Genomic DNA, 17,187 nt, shown 5'->3' on the forward strand with positions numbered 1-17,187 from the left:
GATGTAGATGAAGATGAAATGGGAGATACGATACTGCATGAAGAGTTTGACAGAGCACTGAAAGACCTGAGTTGAAACAAGGCCCCGGGAGTAGACAACATTCCATTAGAACTACTGACGGCCTTGGGAGAGCCAGTCCTGACAAAACTCTACCATCTGGTGAGCAAGATGTATGAGACAGGTGAAATACCCTCAGACTTCAAGAAGAATATAATAATTCCAATCCCAAAGAAAGCAGGTGTTGACAGATGTGAAAATTACCGAACTATCAGTTTAATAAGTCACAGCTGCAAAATACTAACGCGAATTATTTACAGACGAATGGAAAAACTGGTAGAAGCCGAACTTGGGGAAGATCAGTTTGGATTCCGTAGAAATGTTGGAACACGTGAGGCAATACTGACCTTACAACTTATCTTAGGAGAAAGATTAAGGAAAGGCAAACCTACGTTTCTAGCATTTGTAGACTTAGAGAAAGCTTTTGACAATGTTGACTGGAGCACTCTCTTTCAAATTCTAAAGGTGGCAGGGGTAAAATACAGGGAGCGAAAGGCTATTTACAATTTGTACAGAAACCAGATGGCAGTTATAAGAGTCGAGGGGCATGAAAGGGAAGCAGTGGTTGGGAAGGGAGTGAGACAGGGTTGTAGCCTCTCCCCGATGTTATTCAATCTGTATATTGAGCAAGCAGTAAAGGAAACAAAAGAAAAATTCGGAGTAGGTATTAAAATCCAGGGAGAAGAAATAAGAACTTTGAGGGTCGCCGATGACATTGTAATTCTGTCAGAGACAGCAAAGGACTTGGAAGAGCAGTTGAGTGGAATGGACAGTGTCTTGAAAGGAGGATATAAGATGAAATCAACAAAAGCAAAATGAGGATAATGGAATGTAGTCGAATTAAGTCAGGTGATGCTGAGGGAATTAGATTAGGAAATGAGACACTTAAGGTAGTAAAGGAGTTTTGCTATTTGGGGAGCAAAATAACTGATGATGGTCGAAGTAGAGAGGATATAAAATGTAGACTGGCAATGGGAAGGAAAGCGTTTCTGAAGAACAGAAATTTGTTAACATCGAGTATAGATTTGTGTGTCAAGAAGTCGTTTCTGAAAGTGTTTGTATGGAGTGTAGCCATGTATGGAAGTGAAACATGGACAATAAATAGTTTGGGCAAGAAGAGAATATAAGCTTTCTAAATGTGGTGCTACAGAAGTATGTTGAAGATTAGGTGGGTAGATCACATAACTAATGAGGAGGTATTGAATAGGATTGGGGAGAAGTGAAGTTCGTGGCACAACTTGACTAGAAGAAGGGATCGGTTGGTAGGACATGTCCTGAGGCATCAAGGGATCACAAATTTAACATTGGAGGGCAGCTGGAGGGTAAAAATCATAGAGGGAGACCAAGAGATGAATACACTAAGCAGATTCAGAAGGGTGTAGGCTGCAATAGGTACTGGGAGATGAAGAAGCATACACAGGATTGGGCAGCATGGAGAGCTGCATCAAACCAGTCTCAGGACTGAAGACCACAACAACAACAACAACATATAGCTATTAACAGTCCTTTCAGACACTGAACATTGATAAGGACATCTTGTCTCATTTTGCTTGGGCCAAAAATATGACATTGGAATCCGAAAAGAATTTGTGATACCGTGTATTCCATATAGCTGCTCTCATGTTAATAACAAAATCAGAATTTAGGACGTCCCTAATATGAGATTATTGTGTTTATGGCAGCATCTGCCAATCTCATTTTACCACAGAGAGGTTTTCCACCAGAATACTTTTTATCCTTGTATTCTCAATTCATTTTTTTCAGTTGCGCACCCATTTTGTTTTGGACATGACCAACACATTACAGTTTAGTGATAGGTTTATTAGGTCATGTGGCTTTAATTCTGAAACAGCCTTGAAGGATTTGGTATCACCACCACTAATGTAATGTGTTGTACACCATGTCTGATTTCTGATCATAGGAAAGTTTTCTTCATTCTGTCTACTTACATGGCACCTGCTGGTATCCCTGTGGTTAATTGAACCATTTTGTTCATGACTTTCCATCCATTCTGCATAAGCCATAGTATTTTTCCTCTTTCCCTATTTAACAACCTTTGTAGTAAGAAGTGAGCTATTTGGTATCCACAACTATTCCAGATTTACTTTCTGTTACAGTGCTTTCCCCGTGTAGTGACTAATGTTCACTTGTAAGCCATGTACCATCACATGAAACTGGTAACTTCGTGCTTTTGTTGTGTCTTAATTTCTTCTCCTGATGCATTACTGGTACACAATTTCTTCACAGGTGCTGTCAAATAGGTGGCCTCGTATTCATTATATCTTAGGCCTGTCACATTCTGTCCTAAACATCTCATTCCGTACACCACACATATTAATAGCATAAACATTTCTCATTTTCCCTGAAATGAGGCAGTTATAAAATCAGTCTGGTCTTCTTACACAAGATAGAAATACAATTTACCACAAAGAAAAGTACCCATGTTACAACAAATTTGTAGTAAAAAAAAAATATAGATCTGAAGAATTTTAATGGTGTACTTCCAGATCTTCAGCTGACTTATTTTTCTGTTATGTATACATGCTGCCTGGTCTCTAACCAGTCTACTAACTATTGGTGGTCCCACACTGCTATTTATAGCTGAGTGTGAATCCAACTCCTGACACTCACTATGCTCTTTCAATGCTCTTTGTTTTCCAGAGCCTGCACTGATATTCTATGAAACACACATTCTTTCAGCATTTGCCACCTTTGGTGGATGTGACGACCGTTGAGATCTTAACAAAATGAGTGCCACGGCCCAAGTCTTGTTTAAATCTAAACCCCCATCAGTGTATTAGGTTTCCTGCCATCTTTTTGTTGATAGACTTGTAATTACACGGTCCTGGAGATTTGGCTTTTGATGCAGGAAACTGTCTCATGATTTTTCTTTTCATCATTATATTCGAGGCCATGCTTGATGAAAGCTTATTTGCTTGGTTGTTTTGATAAAGTATGGTGCTGATGTTCCTTCCATCCCTCGTTGACTGTTCCAACAATCAGCCTTACATAAGACCTCCCATATTCGCATGGAAAGCGATGCTCACCCTGCCTTTGCTGGCCTAGATTATGTTTAATATTACAAAGAAGATTTTATCTTCGTTCCTGGGAGCAAAATACACTGGATACCATCTTTCCATAGGAGCCTACCAATCATTCTGGATATTGAGCCAGACCTCCACCATGTGGATCAGCAGATCATTTGTAACTTTAAGACCTCTTTCTCATGCATTCCTGGTGTTGAGCATAACCCCTTTGGAAAACTATTTGTAGATACAACTTGTCTGTGTGGCTCTGTCTGTCAGAAAGTGTTCAAGCTTTATGGACCAGAACACCATATTTCTTTGTGATTGGATAGTGATGGCTCAAGGTGTGGGTGTGGGGACAGAGAGCGAGAGAGAGAGAGAGAGAGAGAGAGAGAGAGAGAGAGAGAGAGAGAGAGAGAGAGAATCAGTGCACATGCATTTTCCATATACACTCCGATGAAGAAATCTGACCAGTCTACTTTAACTAACCATTGATGAAAGGTTAGCTGCCCTTCTTTTCAAGTTCCAATGTGAATTTTATATTATGATGAAAAGAATTTCAATGTTCCATGTGTTGCCCAAAGCACTTCATGGGCACTAGTGCCTTCTTCAAATTACTCCATCCAGTGGGCTACTCGTTGTCAAGCCATCACTGACCTCTCTCTCCATGTTTCAAGCTATCACCATCTGACAGAAAGAAATTCGTTGTTAAAGACTCTACTCCATAGAGCTTAAACACTTCCAGAAAAGAAGTGACTCACCGAAGAATTAAGATACCTACAAATAGTGTTCTGGGGTCATTCCATGTCAATTCAACCAATTTGAGAAAATGTTCCAGGTGGTAGTCTCAGATTTGGCTGAAATTTAGCACACCAATGCTACCAAGTGTCGAACCCTCATGTACAAAGTATTAGTTTCCCCCGTCAACTAGTTCCAGAATTATGGCTTGTGAAAGGTGGCGTGACCCAGAAATTGCAACCCACATCTGGCAATCTATCTTCAGACCTAACTTCAGGTCTTAATAACTTTGGAATTATTCCACACAGTCCAGTGAAATTTTTACAACTCAGTAACATCCATTTAGAAAAGACACTCCATGAATCAAAACACCAACAACATATTTCTGAGGGAAAATAAAAATTCCAAAATGTGATTAAAAGATGTTATACATTAAAAGGTACATATTGTAGGTGCCCTCTATGCCAAATATAATTCACTCAGAAAGGGTATAAATTTTTTGTGGTAAGCTTGATGTGGCCTAAACACACACAGAACTCATCTTGCCCATATCTGTCACACAGTAACATGCACGCAAAAATACAAAAATTTGAAAAACTACCTGAAAAACATGGATTTTCCAAGTGAGGTAGCACAAAAGGGACAAGTGATATCCAAGCCAAATTTCAAACACAGCATAAGTAGACCATAATATAATATATGGCAAAATTTCAGCTTGTTATTGCAAGGCGACAGAGATGTATTTGGTTATGTTTCTTTTAACGCGATTTAGCAAGTAATAGTGATGATGCAGACAGCTTGTTTCAGATAAAGCCGCAGCAATTGTTGGGAACCATTAGGCAGCAGAAAGTTAAACAGTGGTAGTCTTCAGGGACAGAATGAGTCATTGTTAGGCAGGAACAACAAAGGAAACAAGCAACAATTACAGGTTACTTATGTTTTTAAGATTCTGGTTCAGACTGGTCAGTGCTGTTGTGGAAAGTCAGTTTGGAGGCAGAAGATTGTACTAGTTGTGCTTTTGTTCAAACAAGTTGCAGTATTGGTAGAGCACAATCATCTGAATGTCATAAAACAACATATGGAACAAAATGTGGCTTTCGCTTTGTACTGTATGATGTGGATGAATCAGGCCAAGATTTGTTGCTATGGAGATCCAGGATACATTTTGTGGGCACAAGAAGTACAGTTCCAGGAAACTTTAATGTTTGTTATCATCATATGAAAGTGTTTCTGGATAAGTATTCTTTCCTACAAACAAGTTGTTTTGATCCATTTCAGATTCATAAGAAGACAGTGAAGTGTAGCCTCAGAGAAATTGATATAAAATCAGTATTGAAAGTGAGTCAGTGCATGGTTCTTAACATAAAACCAAGACAAAAGTTATGTTCCAGGTGTGTTACACAGCTAAAAAATGGAGAATATTCTGATAATTTACGTGACAGGGACAAAGAGTATCAGCCACCTACAATCACAGCGGATGAGCAATTAAATACTTCAGTTACTGCTCTTGGTTTGTCTCCCATGAAGACACACAAAGTTGGGAAAAGAGACAAGCCCAGCTATGGTAGAAGAAAACTACAAGAAGCTCAAATGGAATTAAAACACAAAATAGCTGAAACACTAACGCTAGAAGAGGAAGAACTATCTGCTCCAAAGGAACAGAAATCGTGCCAGAAATGCTCTGATTTTGACAAAATTGTGCATGATTTGAAAGAAAAATGTGCCATATCTACACGCCAGAAAAAAGTAGCTATTCTTACCCTTGCACCTTCTAGGTGGTCTATTGACTACACTGCAAAGGAATTCAATGTTTCTACATATATGGTAAAGCAAGCTAGCAAAATAAAAGCAACCCAAGGAGTGCTTCCACAACTTCAGTAGGCTCACGAATAAGCAATTGAGTTCAGAAATAAAGGTGCTAGTGTCGGAGTTTTATGAAAATAATGACTACAGCCTAATAATGCCTGGAAAAAAAGACTATGTAACGGTGAAAATGGGAAATGTTCGTGTACAGATGCAAAGAAGACTGTTGCTATACAACAGTAGGTTTATCATCTTTTTTCAATCTTGGGCCAAAATGGATTGTGCCTGTAAGTGCAAGGGGCACACACAATGTTTGTGTATGTGAGACCCATCAAAATGCTAAGCTGATGTTTGCTGCTATAAAGGATTCTGGTCTGGATTACAAAGGTGCAATGAAGCTGCTAGTGTGTGACGTCAGTTCCTACCAGTGCATGATAAACAGGTGTGAAAAGTGTCCTGGTAAGGCAAATCTTGCAGAACACATGAATAACAAACTGTATGGTGAACTCCTTATGGATGACGATGAACTTGTTTCTTATAAATAATGGACACACATGGATTGGACAAGTCTTGCAACAAAGCAAAGTACAGTGGAAGATTTTGTTGAAATGTGTTGTCAAAAACGGACAGACTGATCACACACAGCTTCACAGAAACAGCACAATCAGATTATCTCCAGCTTTGTAAGGATAATTTGAAACAAGATGAAATTATAGTAATACTAGACTTTTCTGAAAATTACGCATTTATAGTTCAAGATGCCATCCAAGGATATCATTGGGACAACAGTCAAGCAACTCTCCAGCCATTTGCGATTTACTATAGAGGTGAATCAGGTGATGTGTCTGTCATGAACCTGTGCGTTTTTAGTGACTATTTAATTCATGATGCCATTGCAGTTCATGCCAACTTTCGCACTGTCATGGCATATGTGAAAAACAAGCTGCCTCACATACATTTTGCGAAATACTTCAGTGATGGGGCAGCTAGTCAGCACAAAAACTGCAATAATCTCATAAATTTGTGCATGCATTACCATGATTTTCAGATTCTCGCAGAATGGAATTTTTTCGCAACAAGTCATGGTAAAAATGTATGTGCTGGTATTGGTGCTACCATTAAGTGCATGGCATCACGAGCTAGTCTGCAGCACCCTACAGAAGGTCACATTCTAACATCTCTTCAATTATTTGCCTAGGAACAGAAAAATATCTCTGGCATACAATCATTCTATGTTTCGAAAGATGAGGTGAAATATAGTCAAAGAGTTGTTAAAAAGCAGACTAGAACACATGAAAACTGCCGCAGGCACAAGGAGCCATCATCACTTCTCTCCAGCTGACTCTGACAATGTGCAGATGAGCAGACTGTCCGGTTATAACTATAGGTTCATGCACAACATGTGTCTTCACAATGTGTTTGACTCAGGATTCAGAAGCAAAAGCAGCAACATACAACCAGGTTGCTATGTTATTGCTGTTTATGATGACAAATGGTACTTAGGATGTGTTGCAGAGTGCTCTGATGCAGAAGGTGATGTATTTGTGAACTTCATGGCGCCAGCAGGTCGAGCAAGATCATTTCATTGGCCACGTTTGGCAGACAGGTGTTGGATTCCTTTTGAACATATTCTTATGACAGTTCCTGTTCCTATCACAGTGTCAGGAAGACAGTACAATTTGCCACTCAATGTACAGAGTACAGTAGCTAAAGTGTGGGAGAACATCTGTTCGAAGCACAATCGACTGGTTTTTAGCAGTTAAGGTGCAGTAAACATTAATGATAGGTTGTGTTAATCTGTCTATATATTGTTGCTTAGTGATTAAACAGTTGTGGGAGAGGATAAGAAGAGCCAGAACAGTTTACAATATGTTTTTACAAAATTGTGTTATGGAACAATGGCCACATCACCAAATACATCTGTCAACTTCCATTGTACACAAATGTCTTGCAATAATATGCTGAAATTTTGAGATATATATCATTATGGTCTACTTACGCAGTGTGTGAAATTTGGCTTGGATATCATTTGTCCCTTTTGTGCTACCACACTTGGAAAATCCATATTTTTCAGGTAATTTTTCAAATTTTTGTATTTTCGTGTGCATGTAACTTAGTTTTTGTGACTGATATGGGCATGATGAGTTCTGTGTGTGTTTGGGCCATATTAAGCTTACCACAAAAGAATTTATACCCTTTTTGAGTGAATTATATTTGGCATAGAGGGCACCTACAATATGTACCTTTTAACGTATTACATTTTTAATCACATTTTGGAATTTTTATTTTCCCTCAGAAATATGTTGTTGGTGTTTTGATTCATGGAGTGTCTTTTCTAAATGGATGTTACTGAGTTGTAAAAATTTCACTGGACTGTGTGGAATAGTTCCAAAGTTATTAAGACCTGAAGTTAGGTCTGAAGAGAGATTGCCAGATGTGGGTTGCAATTTCTGGGTCACGCCACCTTCTTTCACAAGCCATAATTCTGGAACTAGTTGACAGGGGAAACTAATACTTTGTACACGAGTGTTCCACACATGGTAGAATTAGTGTACTGAATTTCAATCAAATGTGAGACTATGAGCTGGAGCCCCTGGTTGAACTGACATGGAATGACCCTATGGAGGTACTCATAAGGGAAACTCCCCACATCAAGGTGTAAGAACGGAACCTCCAGATGTACATACCTTCTATTTGTTCCACACAAGTACCACGTTATGACCTTTGTGTTGCATTTGGAAGTTTTGACTCCAGAATTCCTTTGTTGTAACATGGCTCACACCGTTTATTTGTTGTCTTCATTTCTGTGAGAGGTTATGGGGTTGGGCAAGAGGAAGATTTGGACGTGGATCTCCCATTTTGTAGTCCAGCACCATGACTACACAACCACAACACCGTTATTCCTGTATTGTTGCTCATCTCAAGCTTCTATTGTCCATTGTTTATAATTTGCTTCTTTTTTCAGATTTCAGTACACCTTCTTCCAGTTTTTATGCCGGGCTATCCACTGCTAGGACATTTTACAACTAAATCTGAAGGCAGTGCAATGGGGAGTTTCCCTTGTCAGATCATCAAATTGAGTGGGTGTTGCAGTCAAAACCTAAAATATCTGGGAAATAAGTTTTGGTTGAGACTGAGACAGGGAAAGAGAAGCCAGGAATCACTTACCTACCTTATGCTGGGCCAACATCCAGAAATATTGGTAGACTCCTACAGAAACATGCCCTCCAATGTATTTCACTTCTGTGAACAAAGATTTTTAAAAAATCTTCATTGTAATGTTAAGGCAGTTTAGGTTTCTAAAATCGAGGTGTGTGTACCGCATTTCATGCAAATGTGGCATTTCATCAGTGGAGCAGACTTTTAGAATAGTTGAGGAGAGATGCAAGGAACACCAGCAACACACCCAACTAAAACAACCAAGCAAATCAGCTGTTGCCAAACAGCCCTCAAAATTAATCAGGAAATGAAATGTAGAGAGACCAATATTGTGGTGCAAACACAAGTTTCTGGGACAACATAATGTAGGAGTCTGTCAGATAAAAGATGGCAGAAACCCTAGCACTCATGTTGGGAAGTTTAAATCTAAACAAGTTTAGTGTCTTGACTCTCAAATTTGTTACAGTCTTGATGGCCATCACATCCACCAAAGCTAGGGAATGCTGAGAGAATGTACATTTCATGGAATATCGGTACGGGCTCTGAAAAGCTAAAGAGGTTCAAAGGTCTTAGTGGGTGTCAGAAAATAAACTCACAGTCAACTATAAATAGAAATAATTGCAATGTGAGACCAGCAATAGTTCACACTCTGGGTGGAGTCAAGGCAAAGAGTACACATAACAGCACAATTCATAGCATCTGAAGAAGACTGGGTAAGTTTTTGAAAAATTGTGCATAAAAGACAACAACAAATTGGAAAACCTGGAAGTACATCATTAATCAATCTCATTGGGAAAACATGATAAATCTGTAGGATTTTCTTTGGTGAAAAAGGAAGGAAATAAGGAAATACTGGCAGCATATTCAAAACAAACAAATTTAAATAACATAGCTCTACTACTCAATAAAATGCTTAGGTGAAACCAAATTATGGAAATTTTTAAAAGTGTATGATTCCAGAATTTCAATGTACTTGACACCTGCCTACTCTCATCTACTCAGAAGGTGATCTCAATGTTTGGTGCTTCATTGTCACACAGTATCAAAGATCCACATTGTGTCTCTCCACATGCAGTGTATGTCCTGCAATCTAAGTTGAATTTTATAAACAACATTGTAGGAATTTTCGTGATTTTACTTCTTGTCTTCAGCTTGTTCCAGATACCATCCTAAATCATTACATTAGCATTTAAAAAAAGGATAACATGTAACATCACTTTCAAAACTTTATGTACACTCCTAGTGCTGGTTAAACAGGTAAGGGGGAAGAGAAAAGACTCATAAATGATACTTAGTTCGTGGGGCAAGTGATTCTGAATAACTTCCTCTCTCCCTGCACTACCAGTTCTGCTTGTAATATATGTTGCTCTCAAGGACTGGGCTACTGGCTTGAAAACCTAGAGACTGGTATCTTTTCTTTCCTCCCCCCCCCCCCCCCTTTTTTTTTTACCCGCACAGCAGTACTACATTATATTTCAGTTTCAGGCTACCTGTTTCTTTTTACATTTCTGTTGTTGGTGGTGGTGGTGGTGGTGGTGGTGGTGGTGGTGGTGGTCTTCAGTCCAGAGACTGGTTTGATGCAGCTCTCCATGCTACTGTAACCTGTATAAGCCTCTTAATCTCCGAGTAACTAGTGCAGCTTACATCCTTTGAATCTGCTTAGTGTATTCATCTCTTGGTCTCCCTCTACAATTTTTACCCTCTATGCTTTCCTCCAGTACTAAATTGATGATCCTGCTCAGAACATGTCCTACCAACCGATCCCTTCTTCTAGTCAAGTTGTGCCACAAATTCCTCTTCTCCCCAGTGCTGCTCAGCATTGCCTAATTAGTTATGTGATCTACCCATCTAATCTTCAGCATTCTTCTGTAGCACCACATTTCAAAAGCTTCTATTCCCTTCTTGTCTAAAATGTTTATCGTCCACATTTCACATCCATACATGGCTACAATCATATAAATACTTTCAGAAAACACTTCCTTATACTTAAATCGATACTTGATGTTAACAAGTTTCTGTTCTTTAGAAATGCTTTTCTTGCCACCACCAGTCTACATTTTATATCCTCTCTACTTCAACCATAATCAGTTATTTTGCTGTCCAAATAGCAAAACTCATCTACTACTTTAAGTGTCTCATATCCTAATCTAGTTCCCTCAGCATCACCTACTTAAATTTGACTAAATTCCATTATCCTCATTTTGTTTGTGTTGATGTTCATCTCGTATCCTCCTTTCAAGGAACTGTCCATTCCGTACAACCGTTCTTCCAAGTCCTTCGCTGTCTCTGACAGAATTACAATGTCATCGGCGAACCTCATAGTTTTTATTACTTCTCCATGCATTTTAATTCCTACTCCAATTTTTTTATTTATTTATTTCTCTGGCTTGTTCAGCGTACAGATTGAATAACATTAGGGATAGGCTACAACCCTTTCTCACTCCCTTCTCAACCATTGCTTCCCTTTTGTGCCTCTCGACTCTGCCTTTGGGTTTCTGTACAAATTGTAAATAGCCTTTTGCTCACTGTATTTTACCCCTTCCACCTTCGGAATTTGAGAGAGAGTATTCCAGTCAACATTGTCAAAAGCTTTCTCTAAGTCTACAAATGCTAGAAACGTAGGTTTGCCTTTCCTTAATCTAGCTTCAAAGATAAGTTGTAGGGTCAGTATTGCCTTGTGTGTTCCTACATTTCTTCAGAATCCAAACTGTCCTCTCCCGAGGTCAGCTTCTACAAGTTTTTCCATTTGTCTGCAAAGAATTCACATTAGTATTTTGCAACCATGATTTATTAAACTGATAGTTTGGTAATTTTCATACCTGTCAGCTTGTGCTTTCTTTGGAATTGGAATTATTATATTCTTCTTGAAGTCAAAGAGTATTTTGTATGTCTCATGCATCTTGACCACCAGATGGAAGAGTTTGGTCAAGGCTAGCTCTCCCAAGGCTGTCAGTAGCTCTAACGGAATATTATCTAGATCTCTCAGTGCTCTGCCAAATTCTTTACACAGTATATCATCTCCCCTCTCTTCTTTATGTATGTTCTCTTCTATTTCCATAATATTTGCCTCAAGTACATTGCCCTTGTGTAGACTCTCTGTATACTCCTTCCACCTTTCGGCTTTCCCTTCTTTGTGAAGGACTGATTTTCCGTCTCAGCTCTTGATATCTGTACAGGTGGTTCTCTTTTCTACAAAGGTCTCTTTAATTTTTCTGTAGGCGGCATCTATCTTATCCCTAGTGATATATGCTTCTACATCCATCCCTGCTTAGCCATTTTGCACTTCCTGTCCATCTCATTTCTACTAGCCCTGGTGTTTTTATCTAATTCAGCCTCTGCTGCCTTCACTATTTCATTTCTCAAAGCTATCCATTCTTCTTCTACTGTATTTGTTTTCCCTGTTCTTGTCAATTGTTTCCTAATGGTCCCTCTGAAACGCTCGAAAACCTCTAGTTCTTTTAGTTTATTCAGGCCCCATCTCCTTAAATTCCCACCTTTGTAGAGTTTTAATCTGTAGTTCATAACCAATAAATTATGGCCCGAGTCTACATGCACCCCTGGAAACGTCTTAAAACTTAAAACCTGATTCTTAAATCTCTGCCTCGTCATTATATAATCAGTCTGAAACCTTCTGGTGTCTCCAGCTCTCTTCCACGTATACAACCTTTTTTCATGATTCTTAAACAAAGTGTTAGTGATGATTGAGTTATGCTCTGTGCAAAATCCTACAGGCGACTTCCTCTTTTATTCCTTGACCCCAGTCCACATTCACCTACTACTTTTCCCCCATTACTATTAAATTTTCATCTCACTTAACTATCTGAATAATTTGTTTTACCTCATCATACATTTCTTCAATCTCTTCATCATCTGCTGAGCTAATTGGTATAAAACTTACAGGGCTATTACAAATGATTGAAGCGATTTCATAAAGTCACTGTAGCTCCATTCATTGACATATGGTCACGACACACTAAAGATATGTAGAAAAACTCATAAAGTTTTGTTCGGCTGAAGCCGCACTTCAGGTTTCTGCCGCCAGAGCGCTCGAGAGCGCAGTGAGACAAAATGGCGACAGGAGTCGAGAAAGCGTATGTCTTGCTTGAAATGCACTCACATCAGTCAGTCATAACAATGCAACGACACTTCAGGACGAAGTTCAACAAAGATCCACCAACTGCTAACTCCATTCAGCGATGGTATGTGCAGTTTAAAGCTTCTGGATGCCTCTGTAAGGGGAAATCAACGAGTCGGCCTGCAGTGAGCGAAGAAACGGTTGAACGCGTGCGGGCAAGTTTCACGCGTAGCCCGCGGAAGTCGACGAATAAAGCAAGCAGGGAGCTAAACGTACCACAGCCGACAGTTTGGAAAATCTTGCGGAAAAGGCTAAAGCAGAAGCCTTACCGTTTACAATTGCTACAAGCCCTGACACCCGATGACAAAGTCAAACGCTTTGAATTTTCGGCGCGGTTGCAACAGCTCGTGGAAGAGGATGCGTTCAGTGCGAAACTTGTTTTCAGTGATGAAGCAACATTTTTTCTTAATGGTGAAGTGAACAGACACAATGTGCGAATCTGGGCGGTAGAGAAGCCTCACGCATTCGTGCAGCAAATTCGCAATTCACCAAAAGTTAACGTGTTTTGTGCAATCTCACGGTTTAAAGTTTAAGGCCCCTTTTTCTTCTGCGAAAATAACGTTACAGGGCACGTGTATCTGGACATGCTGGAAAATTGGCTCATGCCACAACAGGAGACCGACAGCACCGACTTCATCTTTCAACAGGATGGTGCTCCACCGCACTTCTATCATGATGTTCGGCATTTCTTAAACAGGATATTGGAAAACCGATGGATCGGTCGTGGAGGAGATCATGATCAGCAATTCATGTCATGGCCTCCACGCTCTCCCGACTTAACCCCATGCGATTTCTTTCTGTGGGGTTATGTGAAAGATTCAGTGTTTAAACCTCCTCTACTAAGAAACGTGCCAGAACTGCGAGCTCGCATCAACGATGCTTTCGAACTCATTTATGGGGACATGCTGCGCCGAGTGTGGGAGGAACTCGATTATCGGCTTGATGTCTGCCGAACCACTAAAGGGGCACATATCAAACATTTGTGAATGCCTAAAAAAACTTTTTGAGTTTTTGTATGTGTGTGCAAAGCATTGTGAAAATATCTCAAATAATAAAGTTATTGTAGAGCTGTGAAATCGCTTCAATCATTTGTAATAACCCTGTATATTACTATGGTAGGTGTGGGCTTCATTTATATCTTGGGTGCAATAATGTGTTCACTATGCTGTTTGTATTAGCTTATCTGCGTTCCTATTTTTTTATTCATTATTAAACCTACTCCTGCATTACCCGTATTTGATTTTGTATTTATAACGCTGTATTCACCTGACCAGAAGACCTGTTCCTCCTCCTACCGAACTTCACTAATTCCCACCATATCTAACTTTAAACTATCCATTTCTCTTTTTAAATTTTCTAACCTACCTGCTCAATAAAGGGATCTGACATTCCACGCTCCGATCCATAGAATGCCAGTTTTGTTTTTTCTAAAAATACATCCTCCCGAGTAGTTCCCAACTGGAGATCCGAGTGGGGAGATTACTTTACCTGCAGAATATTTTACCCAAGAGGACGCCATCATCATTTAACCATACAGTAAAGCTACATACTCTCAGGAGAAATTACAACTGTAGTTTCCCCTTGCTTTCAGCTGTTTGTAGTATCAGCACATGTTAAAAAGTCAGGTCAGTCAATCATCCAGACTGTTGGCCTTGCACTACTGAAAAGGTTGCTGCCCCTCCTCAGAAATCACATGTTTGTCTGGCCTCCCAGCAGATACCCCTCTGTTGTGGGTGCACCTACTGTACGGCTATCTGCATTGCTGAGGCACGCAAGCCTCCCCACCAATGGCAAGGTCCAAAGTTCACTTACCAGGTGTCATCTGCCTCTTATATGTCATGCTTACCTTAAAATCCGACAGTTTCCGTCACAAATACCAGTTATGTCCGCTGTATACTACTTTTTATAGCTGTGAGTTGGCTTTTACTGATATGCCTCAGTTGTATTCGAATGGTGCACTATTCTGACGTCGCAAAGCATTTGTTAACAGGTAATATGGGACTGTATAGTAAAGTCATAAATGTCTCAATAATAGCAGTGTACAGGGGATAAAATGATGATTTAGAATCCTGGGGAAGACTGCATGTGTTGACAGATGCTGGTATTGTGCAGACTCTTGTCTGAAAATTCTACGTTTTGGCACTATATTCTTGCTTCTTTAAAGTTGGTCAGCTTTTCGAAGGAAGCGTTAAGGTCGTGATGTAATTATATTAAGAATTTACCTACACGAGATTGATGTTGGGGAAAAAAGAATGAATTTTCCACAATGTATAACAGAAACGTATATATATAGTAAAACTTTGTTTATATGTTTTTCAGGGGGCTAAAAGAAGTATAAGTGTGAAAAATGTATACATGAAAGGAAGCGCCATATTTGCAAATTACACAGTAAAACCACAAACGAAAAATACAGTAAATGAAAAGTTACATAACAGGAAACATAATATTTGCCTATTAAGTACGTAAAAATGAAGAGAAAAAGGTACATGTCTACATGGAAGGAAATGTCACGTCTTAAAGTATTACTTTTTTTTTGGAATTAAAAAGTAATTTTGGGTATTGTGACTTCTTAATTTCTGTGTAAAAAAAAAAAAAAAAAAAAAGTTGGAAAGGCATTTCTCTCCAGTTTTCTAAAACATAGTAGCAGGCAGTTTTGACTGTATCTGTCTATGACAAATTTTTAGTCATTTGTACTTGTGTTGCGCATTTTAAATATGTGAGTTGTATCACTGTATTGCATATTGTTATTACAGATGCTGCAGCACAAATGAAAGTTGGAGCCATGAAGAGGGGACAAACGAGATCACATGTTGGACTGAAAAGAACAAGGGATGAAATGTCGTAAAAAGAGGATCAGAAAAACAAATACTGTTTTAATCTAAATGCTTGGAAGAGGAGTATGTGCTTCATTATTCAAAGACAATATATTGCTGTCCTTAATCAGGATTTGTGAAGGTATCCCCTGTGGACATGAAGAGATCTGTTTCAAAATGCTGTTTTATGTGTGTGTGTGTGTACATAAAAGTGACATGAACTGTAAACTACTGCTGTTTTATGTCATTTAAGACAGTAGTTCAGTTTAATACATTGGATATTAGATGTGACATGACTGTGAATCAACAATGAACTTTTTTAAAAAAATAAATGAGGAAGACTCTTGTATTGTCTTAAATGTTGGTTTACTCTGTAATGTCATCCTTATAATATAAACCCGGATATATAAGCACAGACATATTAGTTGGTTTTTGTGAAATGGGTCCCTTACTAGCCCTGCCTTCAATAACTTATCGGAATATCTGTACTCAGGAGTGTAAACTTGTAACTGTAAATGTACCCTCTAAAGTTACATAAATGCTTTGTCATAAGTATTGGATAAAAATATCATCTGAGTTTGTAGAACAAGGAACAATGGACCCCCCCTCCCCCCCCCCCCTCTCTCTCTCTCTCTCTCTCTCTCTCTCTCTCTCTCTCTCTCTCTCTCTCAAAAGATTGGAAGTTGTACAAATACTGTAGCAGTATTGTATCAAAAGACCTTTCACAGAACCAAAATAATTTTCTGTTCATGTGTAAAATCTGTCAGTTACACAGTTCAAGAGAGATGCAAGGAATCACACTCGACTAAAACACCCAAGCAAATCAGCTGTTGGTGTGCACTGCCCCAAAAATTAATCTTGAAATGAAATACAATGAGACCAATATTGTGGTGTAAATGTCAATTTTCTGAGGCAGCCTAGTTAAGGAGTCTGTCAGAAAATTAGATAGCAGAAAACCTAATAAACAGGAATGGAGTTTTAAATTTAAACAGTCTGTTTTTGACAAACACATCTAATAAAGCCACAACCTGCCAGATAATTTGACATATTGTTTGACCATTTACTGAGGCCTTTGGAACATACTCTGTGCTCAAACAGCATAAGATATCTCACACAGAATAATATCATCAGTCATAAGTACAGGCCAAAATGGATTCCAAAACACTGGTCTGCCGACATATACATGCATACTCTGCAACCCACTGTTTGTAGCATGGCGAAGAGCACTTTTCATTGTACTTCTTCCAAATCCATTCCACTTATCCACTTCAGGAAGCATGATTGCTTAAACTTCTCTGAGCACACTGTAATTAATCTTATTGTGTATTCACAAACTTTATGGCAGTGATACATGAAGAATTGTAGTAGACTCCTAGTTTCATCACTGGTTCTTGAAAATTTGTAAGTTGATATTTTCAGGATAGAGTGTGTTTATCTTCATGCGTGTGCCAAAGTT

The 17,187-nt window shown here is 39.0% G+C and overlaps 1 protein-coding gene across 3 annotated transcripts in view; it reads left to right on the forward strand.

The window, feature by feature from the left end:
- LOC126416262 (host cell factor 1-like) overlaps positions 1-16,090 on the forward strand; it is a 111,239-nt gene extending 95,149 nt beyond the window's left edge. For all 3 annotated transcript variants that reach the window (XM_050083892.1, XM_050083893.1, XM_050083895.1), the window contains one exon: positions 15,672-16,090. In XM_050083892.1, the coding sequence (XP_049939849.1) occupies positions 15,672-15,763 (92 nt within the window). In that variant the 3' untranslated portion in view covers positions 15,764-16,090. The remainder of the gene's footprint in view (positions 1-15,671) is intronic.
- Positions 16,091-17,187: the final 1,097 nt, after the last annotated feature.

The sequence above is a fragment of the Schistocerca serialis genome, chromosome 8 (assembly GCF_023864345.2).
Source record: "Schistocerca serialis cubense isolate TAMUIC-IGC-003099 chromosome 8, iqSchSeri2.2, whole genome shotgun sequence".
Taxonomy (NCBI): Eukaryota; Metazoa; Arthropoda; class Insecta; order Orthoptera; family Acrididae; genus Schistocerca; species Schistocerca serialis.